The 24,033-nt window shown below is 40.6% G+C and overlaps 2 protein-coding genes across 3 annotated transcripts in view; both read left to right on the top strand.

Moving 5' to 3' along the window:
* The first annotated feature begins 52 nt into the window (after positions 1-52).
* LOC307158993 (uncharacterized protein) lies at positions 53-4,787 on the top strand. The gene is made up of 2 exons (XM_079872068.1): positions 53-1,172; positions 1,962-4,787. The coding sequence occupies exons 1-2, from the start codon at positions 467-469 to the stop codon at positions 2,957-2,959; spliced, it is 1,704 nt and encodes a 567-aa protein (XP_079728194.1). The 5' UTR covers positions 53-466; the 3' UTR covers positions 2,960-4,787.
* A 7,295-nt stretch (positions 4,788-12,082) lies between these two features.
* The window catches only part of ltbp3 (latent transforming growth factor beta binding protein 3), a 48,692-nt gene continuing 36,741 nt past the window's right edge, over positions 12,083-24,033 (top strand). For both annotated transcript variants that reach the window (XM_079871323.1, XM_079871322.1), the window contains exon 1: positions 12,083-13,054. In XM_079871323.1, coding sequence (XP_079727449.1) covers positions 12,814-13,054 — 241 coding nt within the window. In that variant the 5' untranslated portion in view covers positions 12,083-12,813. The remainder of the gene's footprint in view (positions 13,055-24,033) is intronic.

The raw sequence follows: 24,033 nt of genomic DNA, 5'->3' as shown, positions 1-24,033 counted from the left end.
AAATCGTCATTTTCATGCGCTTTGTTTACGCGAGAGGATGTCATTAAGCCGCGACCACATCTTTGACCAATCAAAAGTCAGGATTAACCTCCGCGTTTGTACAGTGGAATGAAGGCTCTGGGGCTCGCCTCGTAGCTACAAAACGATTACCACATTAATGCAGATTAAAAATAGTATTGTCGTGAGCTTTCAGTGTGGTTATTTATCGAGCTTTCAACAAAACCCAGGCAGCGAAAGGCTCAATTTGCGAGAGGAATGTGTGGGCTAGTTTGCTAATGGCAATGCTATAGTAGCTCGTCAGGCTCGTCGTCTTTAGTTTCTCATTTCTGAGTGATTATTAATATTGTCGCAGCGAGACTCCAAAGGATGTGCGTTTCATTTTATAAAGCATTAAAATATTACAACAATAACTGATCAAATAGGTTTCCTTTTCGTTTGGTCGTACGTTACAGCAGAAGAATTCGCAATGAACTCAAAGCGCAACAACGGTGAAAACGGGGCGAGCAGAATCAACCCAGTGTCGGTACCAACAGCAACAAACAGCTCATCAGCGAGCGCTCCTCACCGTAAACAAACTATAATCAACTCATCCCATAAGGGGGAGAAGGATGAGTGCATGCAAAACACGGTCCGAGACAAAAACTTCTCCATCTCCACACTCAGAACTCGCCTCGGACCGACCATCCGGTCCACTCTGTCCGCCGCAGTGGACACCCTTCTGGGCGAGATCGTGGCGGTGCTGTCCGAAACCCAGCGGGAGCTGCTGACCAAAGAGCAAGAGAACGAGAAGCTGAAGGTTCGGCTCGAAGTCTCGGAGAGAGAGCTCAAGACGTTACAGGAGTGTCTGTGTAGCGCTCAGAAATTAATCGACCAGCTTCAGGGCCCCTTTGGAAACCCATCCATGCCGGGACATCACGTCTACGCCACCTCTGGACCCTTAAACTCGAACCGCTTAACCCATCGGAGTGCGCCCGAGCCGGATACGCGCTGCTTTACTGGAGCTGAACCCGAATTGAGTGGCGCTCTGGGTGATGCCATACACGGCTTTGACTCCAGAGAAGAGTTCAAGAGCTGCCACCTCTCCATTCAGGCGGATGGGACGGTGACGAACAGTTTTTATGACCCTATATCCGTCCATTCGTCAAACATCTGTTCAGACATGAACCGACCTGGTAAGACAACGATCATTTTTACACCTGTAGTAGGTACTGTTGCTCTTATGAATTGTTGATGTGCCAACTGTCAACACAGAAGAATACAGGCATAAGACATTTCAATAGGCTGATTTTTGTGAGTTATCATGAGCTTCTGGTGTGCATGTAAACGTGCTCACTGTGGCAACAACAGGGTTAAGGGATGCACAACAGATTGGTAGCCTACCATATCGGTTATCTGCCGACTGCCAATATTGGATATTTAATTGTGCATACATATTTTCTATTTTTATTTACATTTGAATGTCCAAACAGTAATAATTTAATCATATTTTTTCCCTAACATTAAGTTTAATCTTTAGCAAATCGATAGTTGTCATACTGTATTTTTTCATACCTAAAATGATTAGATTCTTTTGATTAATATTATAAGTAGAATTCTTTTAATATCGACTATTTATTGGTTTTCAGCCATAATCTGAAAAGTGTAATATTTGTGCATCCTTGATTCCCTATTCCAGAGAAAGAGATCAACATATAATGTTTACTACTGATACTGATTATTATAACCATCTCATAACCATACAACTTTCCTTTGCTTTTCACATAATAAATAGCCTAATTATTAGACTCAAACAATACAATTCATGAATATTTTAAAATTGTTGTTACTTTTTAAAATATTAACGTATTTTATGCATTAAGTAGAAATATGTGTGGAAATTTGAGATTTTAGAAAGAACAGCTTTTAGTTGACTGCCATTTCTCATATGCCATTTCGCTGTAAATGTGTGATCTGTGTTACAGGTGAGATGGTGGATGACAGCAGAAGACTCTCGCACACCAGACCCCCCAACCCTCCCTCGCACACTAGCTTCTCTGTTAAAGAGGAGCAGGTTCCTGCCTCTGGACAGGTGTGTGTGCGGGGAAGAGAGGCGCCCACAGAAGCCGAGCATTCAGCTCAGAGCGTGTGTGATCTGGCATTCGTCCACGTGGTCGAGGAGGAAGGAGGCTCCCGCTCACACCATCACCCCTCCAAATCTACACCACCGCCCCCCTCCAGGCCTCACAATGGACCCTCCTCCAGTAGTTCGCCTACGCAGGGGACCTCCGGACTTAGATCGGCCCAGAGAGATGCTCCTGGTTTGGGTATGACTCCCAGGAGGAGCCCAGGTGTGGACGGCTCATCGCCAGAAGAGCCTATGCGGCGCTCCATCTCGGAGTTGATGGGGGAGGCACCTGGAGAACGTCCTCACTTGTGTTTGGAGTGCGGCAAGACCTTCCGTCTGATCTCTAGCCTGAAAAAGCACCTGAGGATCCATACAGGAGAGAAACCGTACCCGTGCACCGTGTGCGGCCGCCGTTTCCGTGAGTCTGGGGCTCTGAAAACTCACCTCCGCATCCACACGGGGGAGAAACCGTATTCCTGCTCCGATTGCGGAACGCAGTTTCGCCATCTCGACGGCCTGCGGAAGCACCGCCGCACACACACTGGTGAAAAACCGTATGTGTGCAGCGTCTGTGGGAAACGCCTCAGTCGCCTGCAGCACCTGAAGCACCACCAGCGCATACACACAGGAGAACGGCCGTGTTGCTGCCCACTCTGCCATCGAGGCTTTAAAGATCCGGCCAGTCTGAGGAAACACCTCCGTGCCCATCAGGGGGAGCCTGGAGCGGATGAAGCAATAGGCATGGCCGGTTTGGGAGAGGGGGACGGGGGATCCATGGATGATGAGGATATGAGATTCGGGATGTGGGGGGAAGAAGAAGGAAACGAAGGCGAGCCTGCGGTGGACTGTGTGTAGTCAAGCAAACAAATAAGCAAAAAAATGAACATTTTGGTCTTATGTTGAATTTAACCTCAGACTTAAAATGTCTTTTCTTTTTTTTTTTTTGACCAAAATGTGATGTTAACTCTACGATCGAGGTTACATCTTCAAACACTGTCAGTGGCAACGTAAAAACAAGCTCATTATTTGACAATATGGTTATGTAACTCTAACATGATGACTTCTCCTAAATATTCGCATATTATATCCGATGATGTCACATCATATAGATGTGTTTAGTGTTGGAGCTGTTGATGCTCCCGTGGGACTAACAGGGTATTGTGTGATCTGTTACTCACAATTATGGGTGTTGTCATTGGTGTAATAATCATTTCATTTTAATGCCCTCTTCAGAGAAAGCTATTGCATAGGTGTTCTAAGATGAACGCATTAAAGCCTTAACTGTGGTTGTATTGCACAGGCTCACACTCCGATGTGCATCAAAAGCTGTAGTATTGTTTTAAATGAAGGTAACTTTCTTCCTTTTTATCGTTGGGTGTTTGCAGGCTGCAGAATATTCATTCAGTTTACCTTGGAAGTTTGTTTGGTTCATTGGTAGATTTAAGAGCCAAGTTTGGAGGATGTTGTGTTCAGGGTGAAGAGTATATCACATGGTGCTGATCCAAAAAATCAGAAATGTGACTGCCTGGGTTAATTCAACAGAGTTCAGCTGACTCATCTGTAAAAATGTATTGTGCAGATCCACAGCTAACCCAGAAATCAAGGAAACTTTAAAAGTGGTGCCCTCTAATGGATGTAAGAGGGAAAGACTGTTACTGCCAAATTGTTTTTTTTGGTTGGTTCTCCTCCAAAAATGGAGACGCTGTTTCTGTCATGGCCATGGCATCAATCTGTGTGGTTTTGTGAATACATTTTTTTTTTCACCAATTTTTTGTTTGTTTTTATATATATAAAAAAAAGTGTCATTTTGTTCATTCAACGTGTATATTTTGTACATAGAGCTGAATAGGTTTAGTCTTTAAAATTTCATGCCAGAAACTGGAGCTTTAAAAGATCCATGACGATGTGTTTTAATAACTTTGGACTATTTAAACTTTTCACTTTGTTATAGTATTGCATTTGTTCCTGACTGTGTCCACATGTGATGTTGAATTTAGAGCTGTTGTTGCAGATGTTTGAAGATTGGTTCAACAAGTTCAACAAAAATGATTGCAGTTAACACCCCAAAACATTTTCAGTGTAAAAACACTCAATGGCCTCATGCTTAGTAAATATGCGGAACCGAATGTTTGAAATCATGTAAAGATCAAACATAATGATTTTTTTTTTTTTTTTTTTTTTGGTAGTATTAAACCAGTATTTTGGGCTGGTCTGCAACACTTTATATGTAATACTGTAATACTAATTGAGAGACAGCAACATTTGAGGGGAAGATTCAAAGTAGTTGTTCGTAATGTTTAAGTTTCAATATATGGTATGATCAATGTAAACTTTCATTCTCCAGCATTAAACTTCATTATAAGATATCTAAAAACAGGCCAATTTTGATAAGAAAACATTACCATCTGCTGAGAATTCCTTTGCTACAACAAAACATCTCTACTTGCATATCTTTCAGTTTGTATTTCCAGTCATTATATTCTTTTATAAAAAAGGGCACAGTCGTCAGCTCCCTAATATCTATAACCTTCAAGTTCACTCATATTCAGAATGATGTACCAACAGTATTATAATCATTGACCATTAAAACTTTCAAGTGTATCAAGTGTTTAATACTGTGAAGCTGCTTTGATACAATCTGTATTGTGAAAAGCGCTATACAAATATACTTGACTTGACTTGACTTATCAATTATTGAATCTGAATTTAAAATGTTCGTGCAAGATTTTTCTGGCTTAGATGGGGACTGAATTTATCAGTGTGTGTGTGTGTGTGTGTATATATATATACAGGTGCTGGTCATAAAATTAGAATATCATCAAAAAGTTGATTTATTTCAAGAATTCAACTTAACAGGTGAAACTAATATAGTATATAGACTCATTACATGAAAAGTGAGATATTTCAAGCCTTTATCTGTTATAATTTTGATGATTATGGCTTACAGCTTATGAAACCCACGAAATCAAAATCCCAGAAAATTAGAATATCACATGAAATCACACAGTAATTACACAGTGATACCATGGTCATTGAACCAGGTTTTGGTTCTTTTGGCAGTGTGGGCCAGTGCAAATCCTGCTGGAAAATGAAGGAAGCATGAAGTGCTCTGAAAATGTCCTAGATGGCTGCGTTGACTGGATTTAATAAAGCACAGTGGACCAAAGTCCTCTTTTCTGATGAGAGCAAATTTTGCATCTCATTTGGAAACCAAGGTCCCAGAGTCTGGAGGAAGAATGGAGAGGCACACAATCCAAGATGCTTGAAGTCCAGTGTGAAGTTTCCACAGTCTGTGTTGGTTTGGGGAGCCATGTTATCGGTTGGTGTTGGTCCACTGCTGTCCACTCAACGCAGCCGTCTACCAGGACATTTCCAGAGCACTTCATGCTTCCTTCAGCAGACAAGCTTTATGGAGATGCTGACTTCATTTTCCAGCAGGATTTGCACCGGCCCACACTGCCAAAATAACCAAAACCTGGTTCAATGACCATGGTATCGCTGTGTAATTACTGTGTGTTTTCATGTGATATTCTAATTTTCTGGGATTTTGATTTCGTGGGTTTCATAAGCTGTAAGCCATAATCATCAAAATTATAACAAATAAAGGCTTGAAATAACTCATTTTGCATGTAATGAGTCTATATAATATATTAGTTTCACCTGTGAAGTTGAATTCTTGAAATAAATCAACTTTTTGATGATATTCTAATTTTTTGACCAGCACCTGTATATATATATATATATATATATATAAACATGCAGGACTCATGAACTTGGTCAAATGAATCAACAGTGTTATAGGTGGGGCTATTAGACATCTTTTCCTCTCTCTGTATTATATATAGTCTTTGTATATAGTTGTGTGAGTAGTCTTTCTTTTCTGGGTGTTGACTCTGGTTACACTAGGGATGAGACGTCTTACTCACAGGATACAACATAAAATAAACTACATGTATTTTGAATTTGAACAAATTCCTGAAAAAATTCATGGATTTTCATTCTTGGAAAAATTAAAACATCTATAATTTTCAACAGGGCAACATCAGTTATCATCAATGCATTTGTTAGGCTTAATTGGCTAATTTAAGGATCAATAATGGAAGTGATCCTGTACTCATGTTTAGATTTATTGCAGCAATAGTCATTTGGGTATTTATAGACATTATCGTTCAAAAGTATGGATCAGTAAGATTTTTTATATGTTTTTGAAAGAAGTCTCACTCTCACCAATGCTGTATTTTATTTGATCAAAACATACAGTGAAAATATTAATATTACATTATTATTATCATTTAAATAACTGTTTTAATATATTTTAAAATGAGATTAATATTTCTTTGGCAAAAGAGATTAAAAAACTTTGGCAAAGCTGAATTTACAGCATCAGTAGTGTCACATGATCCTTCAGAAATCATTCTGATATGCTGATTTGCTGCTTAAGAAACATTTCTTATCAATATTGAAAACAGTTGAACTGCTTAATTTTTGTGGGAACCATTATACATTCTTTTTTTCAGAATTATTTGATGAATATAAAGTTCAGAAGTACAGCGTTTATTTGAGATAGATATCTTTTGTAATGTTATTGTCACATTTTGGTCAAGAAAAAAAAAACATTACTGATTTAAAATAGTCTAGAAAGTATTTAAAATAGTCTAGAATTGTAACTTTTACAGAATCTGCTTTAACTATCTGTTTAGTTCCCCATCAGTCAATTCAACCCCCAAAGACTTTCATTGTAGTGCCACTGTGCTCTTTTGCCCCAGACGATGAGACATCGTTCAGCCAAAGTCTGACCCACATTTAGTTGATGTTTGGTCAGAGCTCTCCTCCCTTCTTGATTCTGAAGTGACTCATGTATCCGCTCAGGCATGATTATAGTCTCTGTGACGTAAGTCAAGACCACTCTGCTCTTTGAGCCCACACCCTGCCTCCAGACCACATTGTCCCTGCTCTCCATGCTGCGGTAAGCAGGTTTTAATGTCACATTGAGGGTAACGTTTGTTGGCTTGAACACTCATCCCAGTGCTCTGTGTCATCAGACAGTGTAATACTGTCAGTATTATTCTGATGCGCAGAATATTTGTTTTCATTTACAGAACTGGTCATGTATGTGGTGTTGAGGTTGCTATTTAAAGGGGACCTATTATGCAAAATTCTCTTACATGGTGTTTGAACATAAATGTGTGTCAGCAGTGTGTAGCCTACAAAACCACCTCATAATGGTAAAAAATCCACCCAATCCAATTTCTAACCCCCATAAATCATAAACAATGTCTTCAAAACAAGCTGTTTGCAGATTCTAGCATATGTGTCACATTGCACAGTCCCCGCCCACAACTGTCGACGGACTCTGTCGCATTAGACCTCACCCTCAGTCCGCCATGTTTATCTCCTCGCCAGAGCATTTAACAGCAGCATTCAAGTAAGAAATGTTATCTTGTTAAAGCTATAAGTTATTCAATCAAGAGCAGTGAGGGGTTTCTGTTTTTATTTTGTTGTTTGATTCATATTATACTATGGGGCTGTTGAATGCTTGATTCTGATTGGTTGACGAACGTTCTAAGGTGTGGAATTATTTTCAGGGAAACGCACGGCTAGTAGTTCCAGGCAGGTCTTGACCACATTTCAGTTCCATTTCACTTTGCCAAATGATTTAATTTATTTCAAAGGTCTTAAGAGTCTACAAAACCAAAACCCACAATGACACTGACAAAGCGACAAACGACAAATTATTTCCAAGTTCTTTTTGCTACAAAATTACATTTTATTATGTATTATGCATTTATAAGTAAGCGCTGCTCTGACGATTTTATCAGTAAAATAGTTTTGCAAAAGCTACATGACGTTTCTGACTAGCAAGTGTAGTTTCGCTATTAGTAGACGCTGATGCTGAAGACTATTGAGAGACGCACAGACTGAGGTAAATCACAGACAAATGCTTAATCTCTCTCTCTCTCACTCTCTCTAATTGCAATAATAATGGCATTGACTGCTATCAGTTGCTCAAGTCTCCTTTACTAGCTCTAAAATTATGTTTTGGAATTAGCAATTGAGGCTTGGGATGAGATGCATAAAGAAATTAGTCCTACACACAAAAACGTTTTAAGGACAAAAACAATTTTCTAAGGTGTGGTAGTATAAGCCGAATAATCAATTATTCCTTACATATAGCATTAGGTATTATGCTGCTTTCACTTTAATTCACAGATCTAATACACACATGCAATTTCTTTACTTGCTGTTTATGTTCACAGACATAACTGTGTTTATGTGAACTTTGTGTTTTTGACATAACCTTGTTGTGTGTATTTGACAGTTTAAGCGCAATAACACCAGAAAGAGAAGTTTAATACTTACACAACGCTCTGTCTGACATCCAGCTTTCAGTGCACATGCTTCGGATGTGTGCACTCAGACAACCATATATCAGAAGTTAAGACTGATATGGCTTTAAAACGCATGCAGATAATAAACTTTCATAATGAACTGTCTGCAATGCCACACGAGCATGACCTGTGACCATGATAGAGATGATAATCAAAACCAAACAGATGTTTTGTTAGTTTTTGGCAGAGTAATGGAGGAACGAGCTGTACAGGTCACTTGTATTTAAAGATACATGCATGAAAACAGCATGTTTTCACGCTTGAGTCTCAGATCTCTTTGTGATCATACTGTTGCTTTTTAGATATAGTCCAGTTCATTTGTTGTACCCTCCAATATTTGATCCCATTCACTTTGATTGAGCCTAACTTTGAACATGGAATATACAGTGGGGAGAACAAGTATTTGATATACTGCCGATTTTGCAGGTTTTCCCACTTACAAAGCATGTAGAAGTCTGTAATTTTTATCATAGTACTCTTCAAATGTGAGTGACAGAATCTAAAACAAAAATCCAGAAAATCACATTGTATGATTTTTAAGTAATTAATTTACATTTTATTGCATGACATAAGTATTTGATAAGCAGAACTTAATATTTGGTACAGAAACCTTTGTTTGCAATTACAGAGATCATACGTTTCCTGTAGTTCTTGACCAGGTTTGCACACACTGCAGCAGGGATTTTGCCCCACTCCTCCATACAGATCTTCTCCAGATCCTTCAGGTTTCGGGGCTGTCGCTGGGCAATACGGACTTTCAGCTCCCTCCAAAGATTTTCTATTGGGTTCAGGTCTGGAGACTGGCTAGGCCACTCCAGGACCTTGAGATGCTTCTTACGGAGCCACTCCTTAGTTGCCCTGGCTGTGTGTTTCGGGTCATTGTCATGCTGGAAGACCCAGCCACGACCCATCTTCAATGCTCTTACTGAGGGAAGGAGGTTGTTGGCCAAGATCTCGCGATACATGGCCCCATCCATCCTTCCCTCAATACAGTGCAGTCGTCCTGTCCCTTTTGCAGAAAAGCATCCCCAAAGAATGATGTTTCCACCTCCATGCTTCATGGTTGGGATGGTGTTCTTGGGGTTGTACTCATCCTTCTTCTTCCTCCAAACACGGCGAGTGGAGTTTAGACCAAAAAGCTCTATTTTTGTCTCATCAGACCACATGACCTTCTCCCATTCCTCCTCTGGATCCTCCAGATGGTCATTGGAAAACTTCAGACGGGCCTGGACATGCGCTGGCTTGAGCAGGAGGATTGCGTGCGCTGCAGGATTTTAATCCATGACGGCGTAGTGTGTTACTAATGGTTTTCTTTGAGACTCTTGGTCCCAGTTCTCTTCAGGTCATTGACCAGGTCCTGCCATGTAGTTCTGGGCTGATCCCTCACCTTCCTCATGATCATTGATGCCCCACGAGGTGAGATCTTGCATGGTGCCCCAGACCGAGGGAGATTGACCGTCATCTTGAACTTCTTCCATTTTATAATAATTGCACCAACAGTTGTTGCCTTCTCTCCAAGCTGCTTGCCTATTGTCCAGTAGCTCATCCCAGCCTTATGCAGGTCTACAATTTTATCTTGTAGATAAAAATTACTTCATCTCTCAGTAGTAGATGAAGAGATGTCTGAAGAGATGACTAGAGCTCTCTGGTCTTGGCCATTGTGGAGAGGTTGGAGTCTGTTTGATTGAGTGTGTGGACAGGTGTCTTTTATACAGGTAACGAGTTCAAACAGGTGCAGTTAATACAGGTAATGAGTGGAGAACAGGAGGGCTTCTTGAAGAAAAACTAACAGGTCTGTGAGAGCCGGAATTCTTACTGGTTGGTAGGTGATCAAATACTTATGTCATGCAATAAAATGCAAATTAATTATTTAAAAATCATATAATGTGATTTTCTGGATTTTTGTTTTAGATTCCGCAACTCACAGTTGAAGAGTACCTATGATAAAAATTACAGACTTCTACATGCTTTGTAAGTAGGAAAACCTGCAAAATCGGCAGTGTATCAAATTGTTCTCCCCACTGTATAATATAAAAACTTTTGTACAAAAATATAAATTTGTTGGAATACTTATTGCATATCTTGTATATCACACATTCACATGTATAAATCACTTTATTTGGATTTTTTTTCTTTGAATGATCAGCATAGAAATATTCAATATTCAATTCTACTTTGCTGAAAATACATAAAATGAGTCAAAATAAATGATTATTTCATGTTTTTACAGTTTAACAATTATTTTATGGTCTATTGATGTAATATTGTTTAGCTTTTTTCAATTTTAAAATAGTAGTCTACTGTCAGTGTTTGTATTCATTCTGAATATTAAAAAATGTCCTGGAGCAATTTGTGTTCACAACAGACGTTTTAGTGAACCGTACTCGGTTTGGTTTACTTTAAAAGGGTCTGAGTGTTCACATATTGGCCAAAAATCCAGAAAATCATGCCCAGACCTCTGAAAAAGTGTGAAAACACCCTAAGAAATTCAATTAAATAGCAGTATAATATTTAGAGACTTTATAAGGAGAAATTCATTATGTGTTAGAAAAATGGAGACATGGCAAGGAGCTCAACAGCTTGCTGTTTTTTAGCATAAAAATTCCTATGTGTGTTTGAGCAACTGCGCATGTCTGTTGTGGGTTTTGGTGCTGCATGCCTCTGTGTAGCCAAAAATGTAAGATCTGCCTGTGAACTCTCTCCATGTATATGTGTGTGAGAGAGTGAAGAGCTATCATGCAGTCATTTCCTCAGTGACTGAAAGCAAACATTCTCACTTTACTTAAAGGAAGTGACTCAACTCACTTTCTCTATAACTTCACCTCTCCATCATCCTACTCTATCTTACTTTCTTTAATTCTCCCTCTATCCCTTTTTGTTTACACACGTCCTCTATAAAATCACATTCTCTGCAGTTTTCTTTTTTGGGGGTCGAATTTCAAAACTATTATATTGTTATCTATTTATTTGGCCACATGAACACATTTGTGTGAATATTCTCCTCTTTCTTTCACTTGGAAATTTTTTTTTTTTTTTTTTTTTTTTTACTGTGTGCAGCTCATCCAGTCCGGCGACCATCGAGACCATGAATGAAATCGTAATGTATTATCAGCTTGATTCAGCTGCCATTACGCCAACATAATTTCGGAAACAAAATGCTTAATTTTTGCTCCTTTATAAAAATAAATAAATAAATACATGGCAATGAGTTTGTGCTGCATAACTACTGTAAAAACAATATGATTTTTGTTAGGGATTTTTGTCATTTTTTATGCAATTGGTGTCAAATATATAGCACCAAATGTATTTTCACAATGTTGTTATAGTAACAATCAGTGTAGCCTACTGATAGTACTGTCACTGTACAAACAATTGTATGTTGGATTATTTTTTTGTCTTCACATGCTAAACAATTCCAAAATACATGCTTACGTAATAATGCTTCAAAGATACCACCTTGGGAGCGAATAGGTCATTTGGGTCTTGCAAGGTATAAGATTTGAAAATGTAGGAAATGTAGGCTACAGGAAATGCCTGTAGTGTAGTAGCATAGATTGCGTTCTTGCTCCCCTCAGGTAGGCTAGTAAACACTAGAAATAAGTCTGGCGCATACAAATGTTTGACCCAGGGCACCGTAGCTGTCCTTGCCAGTTGCCACTGACGTTTTTCTGTGTTTACTGACCGGAACCGCAGCGGAAGCTCGCGCGCAACACCTTCATCTAACGCTTGAAGAGTGCGAAATAAAGGAAAAAGAAGGTGACGACGAAGAAAAGCACCGACAACAAAACCACTTTGAGTCCCGCTCTTGTACTGCTCTGGCCCTGCGCCAGCTCGACTGCCCGTGGATTGGCTCTTGCTTTGCCTCTCCTCCTCCTAAACTTTCCCAAACTGCGATGCGCACACACACGCCATCCACGCAGCGACTGAAAGTAAGGAGGACCTGGCTTTAAGGAATGAGGAGTTTTTCACCTTCAGGCTGTCATTTAAAACATGTAAGAATTTTAAAAAAGCTTTTAAAAATGTCCCAAATGCACTCGATGCGGATAATCTGTATTTTTTATCCAACGAACCGGATGTAATTTTTCAAGTTTTTTACTTTAAACGGGACAGGAAGGCATCAGGAAAACTTTCTGCGCGAGAACTTTCATAGCCAGCGCTGCCTGGGAAAAGCGCGTGCTTGCGTAGATTTTCCAAACTGGGCTCCAGCAAAACGTCTTCTGCGGCCGTGCCCGGAGGGACTGCCTGGTCCGCTCAGGCTTTACGTGGATATTCTGTTTGTGGTAGCGTGGATGCCCTGTGTTGGCATTGAGGGATGCCAGCATGCCCTCGTTGATTCTCTCCCATCTGCTCCTCATCTGGCTCGCGCTCCAGCGGCTGGCTCTATGCGCCGAGCGCGCGTCCACTCGCGAGCGCTTCAAAGTGGTCATCGCGCCACTCATCTGCAAACGGACATGCCTGAAGGGCCAGTGTCAGGACACCTGCGAACAGGGCAACAACACGACGCTTATCGGTGAAAACGGACAGTCGGCGGACACACTGACCGGGCCTGGCTTCAGAGTCGGTAAGACAGTTCAAACACGTTTTTTTTTTTTTTAACGGTTATTATTCGGTTCAATTTGATGACGGGAATGCTCACGAGCTCTTATTAAAGTTTTCCACACTTGAATACTTAAGAAGAAATAAGAAAGGGCCTTAAGTTAAAGGTAGCCTAGTTCACGAAAAATAAACAGTTCAGCTTAAATTAGGCTACTTGAAATAATTTATTTATCTTCATGCTGTTCCAAACCTGCATGACTTTACTTATTCAGTAAAAACACAAAAGGAGACTTTAGACAGATTTTTGGTGACAGTCTCCATTTACTTTCATTGCATTTTTTTCTCTCAATACAATGAAAGTAAATAGTGACAAAGGCTGTCATTCGGCCTTTTTGTGTTCCACTGTAGAAAGTAATACAAGTTTGGAATGACAAGTGTGAATAAATTATAACAGAATTTATATTTTTGAGTAAAATATTCCTTTAATGAACAAACTTAATGGTCGAATATCTAGCACCAGCACGTGAGTTTGTGAGTGGAAATGAAATAATAACCCCCTCTCTTTTTCTCCCTGTATTTTTCTCTCGCTCTTCTTAATGGTTTCTGCATATTGTCTGGTTGGCAGGGTAGCTCTCTCTGAGCTGTATCAGATTGGATGTGGTAAGGCATGGTGCCATAAAGTCTACGCAGCAAGATCTGCACGGCATACACACACAAGCATTTTATCGTCTCTTAAACACACACATACTGTACATTTACATTCTCTTTGTCCACGTAAACACACACTTGCAGTCGACACACCACTAAAATATTTTGTGTGTGTGTTTAGTGGACCCCCCCACCCCCACCCCCACCCCCGCTCCCGCTCCCGCTGGTGTACCAGTTTGTTATTTCAAGTAAAGAATGCCAAAAGCTGATATACTTAGATGGCGTATCTTTAAGTGTGTGTGGGTATGTTTAGCTTGACATATTTATTTTGGTTTTGCATCAGTATTGTGATGAAAGTGATTGTTATTTTAGTACAAGTTTTATTATCAGGTTCATTAGTGTGTGTTTTCTTTCTTGCTCTCTGGTGCTCTCCAATTTTGTCTGCTGGATGCCCATGTGCTTTTGAATGAGTGGAGTCCAAAAATAAATAAATGGGGTAAAAATAAAGGCGGAAGCTGAGTCACTGCTGAGTGAAAGCTACATTTATGGAAGTCCAAAGAAGTCCATGCACATCAAGCTCAAAGACTTTTACTTAGAGCATCTGTGGTTCATGGTGTATGAGAGTGTATAAGGATGTGGGATGACTTGCTTTCTAAATAGCAAACATAATATCTGCCACATATTCTCTGACTCATACGGTTTTGTCAGAATCTGGTTCTAAAACAAGCACAGCTTTATAATTAGAGTTAGACAAATCTTTTATTATTATTATTATTATTTTTTTTTTTTTTACAGATATTCATACTTTTCAATTTTATCATTTATTTGTTAATTACTATTTGGTCTACAAACAAATTACACTGTTAATTGGTCTCAAAAGAAAAACACAGGTAGCTTATTTGATGTATTGTTTGGATCATTTTTCAATTATTTTAGCTTAACAATTAGACAGCTCAAAACAAAGATGAAAATAAATGTGTGAACTTTGCATAAATATATAATGGCTTAAATAACAACAATAATAATACTAATAAGTTACTAATAGGTTATTATTGTACACTGCCATTCAAAAGTTTGGGGTCGGTAAGATTTTTTCATGCTTTTTAAAAGTTTCTTATGCTCATCAAAGCTGCATTTATTTAATAGAAATATTTTGTAACTAGTGTTTGTTGTTATGTTCCTATGTTTCCTTTCAGTTAAGTTCTCATTTCTATAGTTATGCCACCATACGTGACAGACCCACAACAACAAGAATTTTATGGACTGCTTTTCACAGAACGGCCAGTCGCTAGAGGATTATGTGGAGGAGTACCTGGAACACTATCACATTGTGATGCGCACTGGGACGATAAAACTTTGAAACAGCGGTTCTGGAGCAGGATGGACAATATCCTCGGCCAAATGCTGATGTTGGAGGAGGTCTTTCATCGATTACGCCTTATGGATGTGTGGATTGTTGAGGACAAGGACACCATTTACTCTGACTCCCCAGGACGATCAACACCTTCAGCAGGTATCTCTCTGCACACTCCAGAGAAAACACTTCGTCCCAGCCCGGAGTGTCCCAGAAACACAGAGAGATCTCCCACAAAGGACCCAGAGATGACTTCCATGCCCGCCATGGAGCCAGAGCCTGAACCAGCGCCCACCGCGGACCACAAGCTTGAGTTCTCTCCATTCCCAGGGAGAAAGAGCCAGTCACCGTGTCTGTCCCGAGACTGGAGTCGATTGCCAGGTCCATCGTGGAGTTAGTGCCGGTGAGACAGTCAACCATAGAGCCAGTAGAGGAGGCCTGGCTCATCAATATCACAGCAGAGCCAGCTGCCATGCTTGTCCTTGCCCCTAAGCGCACACCTCCTCGTTCTGCTGAAACACTACATAATGGACGACCTGGTCCCAATGTTCTGCCCACCCTATGGTCACCATCACCGCTGGTACGCCAAATTCTCAAGACTCACCAGCCTTGCTGATGTCTCACAGCTCCTTGGCTCTGCCAGTGCCACTGACTTCCACCAGCTCACCTGCTCCGTCTCGGACCCACTCACCACCAGCACGAAGTGGGGAAACTGACTACATGGCTTCATCTTGGGCCTCCAGGCCCTTTGTTCCACCTCGGCCTGTTGCCCGTCGGCTCTGCCTTTGCTGTACGCTACCTCAGCTCCACCATGGTCCATCGTTACCCTGGTTTCGCTGTGGACTTCCACCCCTTCTGCTCCTCTGGGCTCCTCCTTCCCTCCGGTTCCACCTTGGTCCTTACTCGCTCTGGTGTAACCCCGTTCTATCGGCCCCCGTCTTCGCCTCGTCCACTCAAACCTGTGTCATTGCCTAAGTCTTCCTGGTCTCCAAAGACTCCTCCCAAGAGGTCCATCAGGGATCCAGGTCTTCCTCATCCTCCTCCAAAGCCCCCTCCACCATTGTACTGTCCATTACACCCCTCCTCGACCCAGGAGCACGGCAGCGAGGTCTCCGTCCCACCTGCTGTTCAATCGCTCCAGCACCACAGCCTCGGGCAGCCATCTGCTGTCTCCGCTCCTTTGCTTCCCGTCCTCCCAGGTTTTGGCACCAGTGTAACACAGTTTGTTGTTGTGGGAAAAAGGAGGCGAGAACCAGCGAACGTTCAAAGACTTTAATAAACATAAAGTAAATAAACACAAAATGAAAGTAAAGACAGCAGCCCCTCACGGACGACTGCCGCCACACATAATAAAACAACACATCAAATAAAAAACAGTCCAGGCCTGGTCCTCTCTCGTCCATCACGATCGTCGCTCCTTCTTTTTATGCTTCCTCTCCTCCGTGAGAGATACGAGACCGGTGCGTCGCGCAGGTGTCGCTCATCATCAATCACGCCACCGGCCTCGCGCCATTCTCTCATGGCTCTCGGCCTCGTCCTGCTCGCCACAGTTATGTTTCATTGTGTTTGTGTTCATGTTCCTATGTTTCCTTTCAGTTAAGTTATCCTTTTTTGTCACCTAGGTTACTAATTAATTCCACATGTATCTAGTTAAGTTCTCTGTGTATAATTACTCCATGTTTTGTTCATTCCTTTTCCGGTTCTCGTCGTTATCTAGAGGGGAATGTGTTTCTTCCTCTGTGTATTCTCCGTGATTATTATTATTAAAGTGTTTATCTTGGATTACCTGCATCATGCAAATTCTTAATACCACCATATACGTGACATTAACATTATAAGTCAATATTGACTTGTATATCTCTTTATAATAGTTCCCATCTTCATTATAAAGTAAGCTGTGATTTTATTTGACTCGAGTTAACTGAAAGTCATTTGTACATCATAAGTGAATGATGAATCCTGTCATCTAACCCTAAACTCTCACAGACAATTCAAAACCCTGACCCTTCTAACCACAACCCTACACCAATATGATCTTAATGTTTATAATGTGTTAAATCTGTAATGTCTATAATGTGAACACACTTATTTTCTCACGCAAGTCTTTTTGTTTGCATGACAGTCTGAGTATTTGTCTCTCTGAGATTACTAAAACAGACAAGAAGCTCCCATAATCCCTAAAACATGTTATCTTCACAAATGCTGGTTGAAAAAAAAAAATTCACCAGACCTGAATTTTTTTTCTACAACTTCTGTTTCTAAGGGTCCATTAGGGAAAAATACTCTCCTCAGAAGGTCTTTTTGTTACATTTATGTTTAGTTCTGTCATTTCATTTTGTTTTAGTTTGGTTTTCCCTTTGCCCGTTTGCCTTTGTTTCCATGGTTGTTAATTAGTTCTACGCCTGTTCTGTTTTCCGTTGATTGCTCCCTTGTGTATTTTAGCCTTTAGTTTAGTCTGTTCCATGTTGTGCCATGTTTATGTGAATTTGTTATTGCTATATGTGTTTCCTAGCCTGGCAAGCCAAACCAACACAAAAAGATGTTGGGTCTGGGAACACACCATTGGCAAGGCTCAATCCGAGGGGCAGGATAAACTGTTGTCTTTGAAATTCCCTCTGCACGCAATAGGATAGCGCTACAACCAACCAGAGCGTTTTCCCACCAGCGGAGCTAGTTGATAGATTAAACTTTTGCCGTATCTGGTTGGTAAAACTACAAACACATCTTCCTTTTTTAAGAATGACTTAAGTGCCGTTCTTTGTTCTTTTCTCAAAGAAAAGCTTAACTCCAAGTCCTCCAGAGTCTCGGCCAAAGCCGATTCGAAAGACCGCTGTTCGCCAGCAGCAGCCATTCTTTGTTTTCAAGTAGCAGGGAACCGTCGCAACTCTGTCGTCATTATGTTAAGTCCACCCGCCTGACTAGAGTTTGGTTTTTCCAGCTCGAAAGCCAACGGAGATTTGCTAGACCACCCTGGCTGCAAAATAAAATTTGCTGCCGCTAGGGTGCGTCTAGATTTCTAGGCTATGTATTTCCTAGAGTTTTCTCTTTTGAAAAGGAAAAAAAAAGTATTTTTGATACATCTTTGTATGTGCATGTCTAAAGGCGGGCATACACTGTGCGATTTTCGTCCAGTTTTGAGCCGAATTCTGACTCGTGCAACTCTTTTTCGGGTTGGGCTGATTTTCAGCTTTGTTGTGCGTTGTTTGTCGTGCAGTGTTTGTTGTGCAGTGTACAGGGTGAAACGAGAGGTGAGAAACCTCTCACGACTGGCAATCGGATGGTCGGAAGAATTTCTGGCATGTCAGAAATTTTGGTTACTCCTCGTGACTATATCGCACAGTTGAAGCAAAGCTACGAACCGATTGCCCTAAACTCAGAGTTTTTTCCCTCACTGCGCCTGCACGAAAACAGAAGTTTAACCATTTCATCTGCAGCAAGAAATGAAAAGAGGGAGATCTTAATTTCTGTAGCTATCAAACTAGCTATAAATTACTGTTGCTTACCTCCAGTTTGTGTTGCAAAATGGATAAACCATATATTACCCACATCTTCCAAGCCACCTGTGATGTAGTTACCGTGCCCCTTTAATTTGTTAAACAATGTCCATGTTAAACAAACTGTTTTTGAAATAAAGCTGTTTTGACTAATTATTGCAGTGTTCGGAAATATTATAGATTTTAACAATTTAATTACAGGCCTATTGTAATCTATTAAATTAATCTATTTAATTAATTTATTAAAAATATTGTAATATTATTCATTGTAATCGACCTAAATGTTTTTAGACAATTTTCAATGAGGAGGAGTAAGCTTCTTTGTAATCTTTTATTATCCTCACAGCGCGTTGGTTATGCGGTGATGCGCTATGAAATTATTGCTTGGCAAATTAATTATAATGGCCTATCAATTTAATAATAAAAGTAGGCCTTCCCTAATAATACTAATAATACTAATAATAATTGAATACATAAATTGGAAATGCTAAATCATTGATAGCTGATGCTTGTTTTGACAATTATCTCTGGATACATGATATCATCTGGCGCAACCAGGCACGGGGGTTTATCGCACATATTTCACACGTATCGTGTGAGCAGTCAAGTCGCAGCTCGACGTTCGGACTGTATAGTGTGAGCACAAAAATCCTGAGCTTTAGCTTTACATCGCATGCGATCTACTCGTTCAGTGTGAGTAGGTACCTTGCTGAAATCGCACAGACAACGCACAGTGTATGCCCGCCTTAACACGTTACAGAATATCGAACCTACATTTGATTTCGCTTTTTTATGGACTTGCCGGCCGTCCAACCGCTCTGCCTAGAGCAAAAGGAGCAAAATCTAGAGGACCACAAAAAAGACTTCTTAGATCTGGCATGCCTCACACACTATCCAGATCGCTCTCTTTGTGTGTGTTTTACTTTACCAGCCTCAATAAGCGATCCAAGGCATGCCTGTCCAGTGTTGGTCCTTAGGGAGATTTTGGCACCTATATGGAGTGGGTGCTGGTGAGTAACGGATCTCCGTTCACCATCTGCCCCGCAGAGGAGGACATCACTCTGGACCCAGAGCCCAGCCAGCCACTTCCCACACACTGCACGGAGTGTATGCCAGAGCCCGCCACAGACACAAAGCTCGAGCCTGCCGCGATGTCAGCGCCAGATGGAACAAAGACTGAGCCAATCATCGCCCTGGAGTCCGTCAATTTGGGTGTCCTCTTTGGGAGTTCGAGGGCATAGGTGAGCTGCAGCTGGCTTCTGTTATCTATTATGAGGAAATGGAAGAGTATATTGCCCTGTAGCTCCCGTCCCCACTGGTCCCACCCAGCTCCAATTCTCCTGTGTTTCTTCTGGTCCCACCCAGCTCCTGTGTCTCCAAGGATCCTGCCTAGCCTCCCTCTCCCACCTCAACTGCCCATAACATCCAGTTCCTCGGTTCCGCCTCCGCTGGTTCCCTTCAGTATCTTGGCTCCTCCTCTGACTCCTCTCTGCTGTGTGGATCCACTTTGGGACTTCTGGTCTCGAGCTCTGCCTTGTCAAGTCCCCTTGCTTTGCCTCCAGCTGCTGAGTCTGTCACTCCAGCTCGCCTCGTCGACATGTCGGCTCCACCTTGTCTCCCCCTCTCTCGGGTTCACCTGGGACCATCGTCCTTACGGCTCCACCAGGCTCCCTCGTCCCTCTGGCTTCACCTTTGTCAAACGTCACTCTGCCTGCGCCACGGACTTCTGAGCCTCTAGCTACGATTCGTCCCTCCACCCCTTCAGTTCTGTTGGGCTCCGCCTTGGTCCTCATTCCCACCGGCTCCTACAGTTATGTTTACTTATGTCAGTTCATTGAGTTTTAGTTTGGTTTTCCCTGTGCATGTTTAACTGAGTTCTAGTTCAATGTTTGTTTCCATGGTTGTTTGCTTGATTGCTCCCTTGTGTTTTTAAGCCTTTAGTTCAGTCTTTTCCATGTTCGGTATTGTTTATGTGAATGTGTTATTGCTATATCTATCTCCTAGTGTTTTCTCTTTGTTTAATAAATTAGTATTTTTGATTCATCTTTGTTCATGCGTGTCTAACACGTTACACTTTCCTTGTCCAGAGTCCATAGTTCATGCTGTGCAGTGGAAATAAGCACTGCAGCTATGCTCAAAGTGTATTAAAGCTATAATCATCATCATCACGATAAACCTTTATTCTAATGCCAACAATGAATTTGCCATAAAGTATTTTACCTTTTACTTAAAGCCTGACTCAGCTGTCAAGATGATACATATTACATTTTTCTCTGACTTAGTCTTGTGGTTTCAGTCATGGAATGCATCAGACAGCCTGGAAGATCAGGCACCTAAAGAAATACTCACATGTGGACCTATCTTATTTGACAAAGAGTCTCTACTCTTTAAAAAAAATAAAAATAAAGATTAGATTATATACTGGCAGACAGTTTGATTAGCAGTTTGTTAAGTACAGAGAAAGCAGCCTCTCTTTCTCTTTTTGTGTCCCTCTGTCTGTCAATGCCAGCATCTGGGTTCTGTGGTGAGAGGTCTGTAAACCCCAAACCATCCTCCACTTCTGCAAAGTGCCACAGAGTGCCCATAATGATGCCATCATGCAACACCAGCACTACCCCATACCTATTTCAGGCCTCATTCACACACACACACACACATACACACTCTGCCTCTCTTTCACATGCAAACGCCACATATTTCCTCGTATTTTGGTGACTTCTGTTCATTTCTTTATTTAACTGGGTTCTACTTGCAGCACAGTCTGTGATCCCTCTTTATTCGACTACTGTGGTGTGCGATGCTCAGTGTATGCTGTGATTTAGAGCGCTCACAATAGTAAGAGCCAGATTTATTACATAACTAGATACATGAAGTCTTTGGGGCTAATCAGGCTTTATTCCTTCACAATGCATGGAAAATCCTTGCAGCAAGCCACAAAGGAGCAGTTTCAGAGTGGAAAATGTTTCAGAAATCCAGTCGAACATTCCATAAGCATGCCAATCCTTGTGTGTTTGTGAGTGTATGAGTCAGTGGCCATCTACCATTTGTTTTATATGATGTGCAGTAGATATTAGTGTCTGTGTCATCAACATTCTCAGTCCTTTCCCCTCGCCATCTTTTTATCTAAGTTTTGCTTTTGTTTGTAGATCGTATTTCCCATTCTTCCTTAAAGTCAGCTTGAAATGTATGTTGCAATAGTCTTTTCGTCCCTATTGTGATGTATATCCGACTTAAACGCCTTCTCAAAGCAGAAAAAATGTTGGGCAGGACTTAATTTTGTCCAATGGGAATTGATTGGATGATTGTGGTTTGCTATTGCTGTGATCTCATGTGTGACTAGCAGGTTGTACCGCCTTCGAGCCGATAAACACATCATTAGAGGAGAAGAGATGATGAGGGAGGGGAAGTTAACAGATTATGAGGGCAAAAAAAAAAAGAAAAAAAAAAAGATGTGCACAGACCAGATAAATCATTTATAATAAATACTGCTATATTTATATTCCATAAAAAATATGAATTTGATTTCATTGTGACTTTAAAGATTAAAGCAGCGGTGAATTTTATTTGTTTGATCATCAGTGTTCTTTCGATTATTGTCTTATGTTGTACATACTGTACACTTTTTCATTGTATGCTTGAAATAAAATGAAAAACAAAAAAAAGATTCCATGCACCTTCTACACAGAAGATAGCAAAGAGGAGTACGACACGGTTAGGATAATTGGTCTTGCCAGTCAGAGACTCTGAAACTCAAATTAGAGGTTGTGTTGGAAAGTGATAAGAGAACACTGTGTATAAGTGAGTGTCTGTGTTTGAGGGAGAGGTGGCAGCTGTGGGCTTTTTTAAAGGGCAATATTGAAACTCAGGCCCTTAAACAAGCATTCTGGTTTACTCAGAGTAAACTCACTGCTTTTCACTGTGGGAATGAGGCCAGTTATTTAAAGCAGAGCAGAGGAATGTGTGTGTATATATATATATATATATGTGTGTATTTGTTATTGGCTGCTTACCCTGTAGTTATTCCGAAGTGAAAACATCCAATGGTTAATGGTAGACAGGTTTTTTGAGTGATAGGAGTCATTTAATTATTTTTCAAGCTCCATTGACAACTTTAGCACTTTATTTTTATAAGACGTCCCCTCCATTGTCCCTTTGTGATGTTCAGTATTTAAAAGCATAGTTCAACTTTGACTTTCTTCTTGGGAACAAAAAAATATACTGTATTTTGAAGAATGTCTTAAGCGTTTTTTGTCCAATGAGGTCCAGTTTGTTTTAGATCCCATTAACTTTTATTGTATTGAAAAAACTAGTTCTTCAAAACAGTGACATGAGGGTGAGTAAATGATGACAAATTTTCTATTATAGGTGAACTTTAGACTTTAGTGAGGGCAGATGCCATATTGAATTTTACTCTGATGAAAACAGCTGTGGGGGATAGACTGTTTTTACAGTGGTACTATATAGGTACTAGATCATACTAGGAATTTTTCAAAGCTCACTTTAAGTACTTTCAGAACTGTTTTATGGAGTTTTTGTCTATTGAAATTTTCTTTGGAAAGATATTTTGTGAGTTAATCAACTGGCATGTTGTTAATTTACTATACAAATCCATTTCTATCCCTTACAGCCTCGTTTTGCTTCCTGTCAAAAATGTAATTTGGCTATACCTTGACTATGACTAAGGTCTATCCCTTTAAGAAAGGCAAAGACATTTAAATATTACTGGTGGTTGATAACATCAACGTTCCACTGACTAATGATAGATCAGCCGGAGGCAGTGATGTCAACCGTTATGTTTGGACCCCTGTTTTTATTTAATCTGCAATTGCAGGGACTCTCTATTCCAGGGCCCGTGACAACACCTCTGGTTTTCTCTTTCATTGGTGCCCATGCAAACAGAGACACCAAAACATCAGTATTTTCTCAGTCAGACTAAACCTTACAGCTCCAGTTAAACACTGACAGATAAAGCACCTTGTCAAAACTCTTTTGATCATTCTGGATTTACAACAGCTGTTCAGTAGCAGCAGAGATTCACCCTCCAAGAAAATATGAGGTACAAATAGCTTCCAAATAATATTTTCAGCAACTTTCAAAAAAGGAATTTCCAATGAGTCATTTAATCATAGACATAGTGTATAGTATTAAAAGTTAGTGTTTGGCATGTCTGGCCTATTTCCCCTCTGTAGACGGAATATCTGTAATATTCCATCCTTAATGTCTCCTTTCCTATTCCTTCCTCTCCATAAATACACAAATACCTGTCAAGCGCTGATGATGACATCACAGTCACAGTCTCTTGCTGGCATTCCATCCATCCACGCTGCCTGAATTCTCACATCTCTGTTTAGCTTTCAGAAACTGGAACCTCTGCTGTTGCCAGTGTTACGACATGTCCTGGTCCCCTATGCGACAGTAGGGAAAGTCTTGTTTAAGAAGCTTGTAAAATGTAAACATTGAGGTAAAAGAGCAGGATTTCCCCGTGTGCTGGTTTTATTTGCTGCATTT

Source organism: Squalius cephalus (assembly GCF_949319135.1).
Source record: "Squalius cephalus genome assembly, chromosome: 5".
NCBI classification, from domain to species: Eukaryota; Metazoa; Chordata; class Actinopteri; order Cypriniformes; family Leuciscidae; genus Squalius; species Squalius cephalus.
This window is presented reverse-complemented; position numbering and strand designations above follow the sequence as displayed.

What these genes read in the sequence shown, in the direction of transcription:
- LOC307158993 (XM_079872068.1), top strand. Translation starts at nt 467, where the DNA reads ATGAACTCAAAGCGCAACAACGGTGAAAACGGGGCGAGCAGAATCAAC. An exon ending in TTCAGACATGAACCGACCTG is followed by an intron (nt 1,173 to 1,961) that starts GTAAGACAACGA and finishes TCTGTGTTACAG; the next exon opens with GTGAGATGGTGGATGACAGC.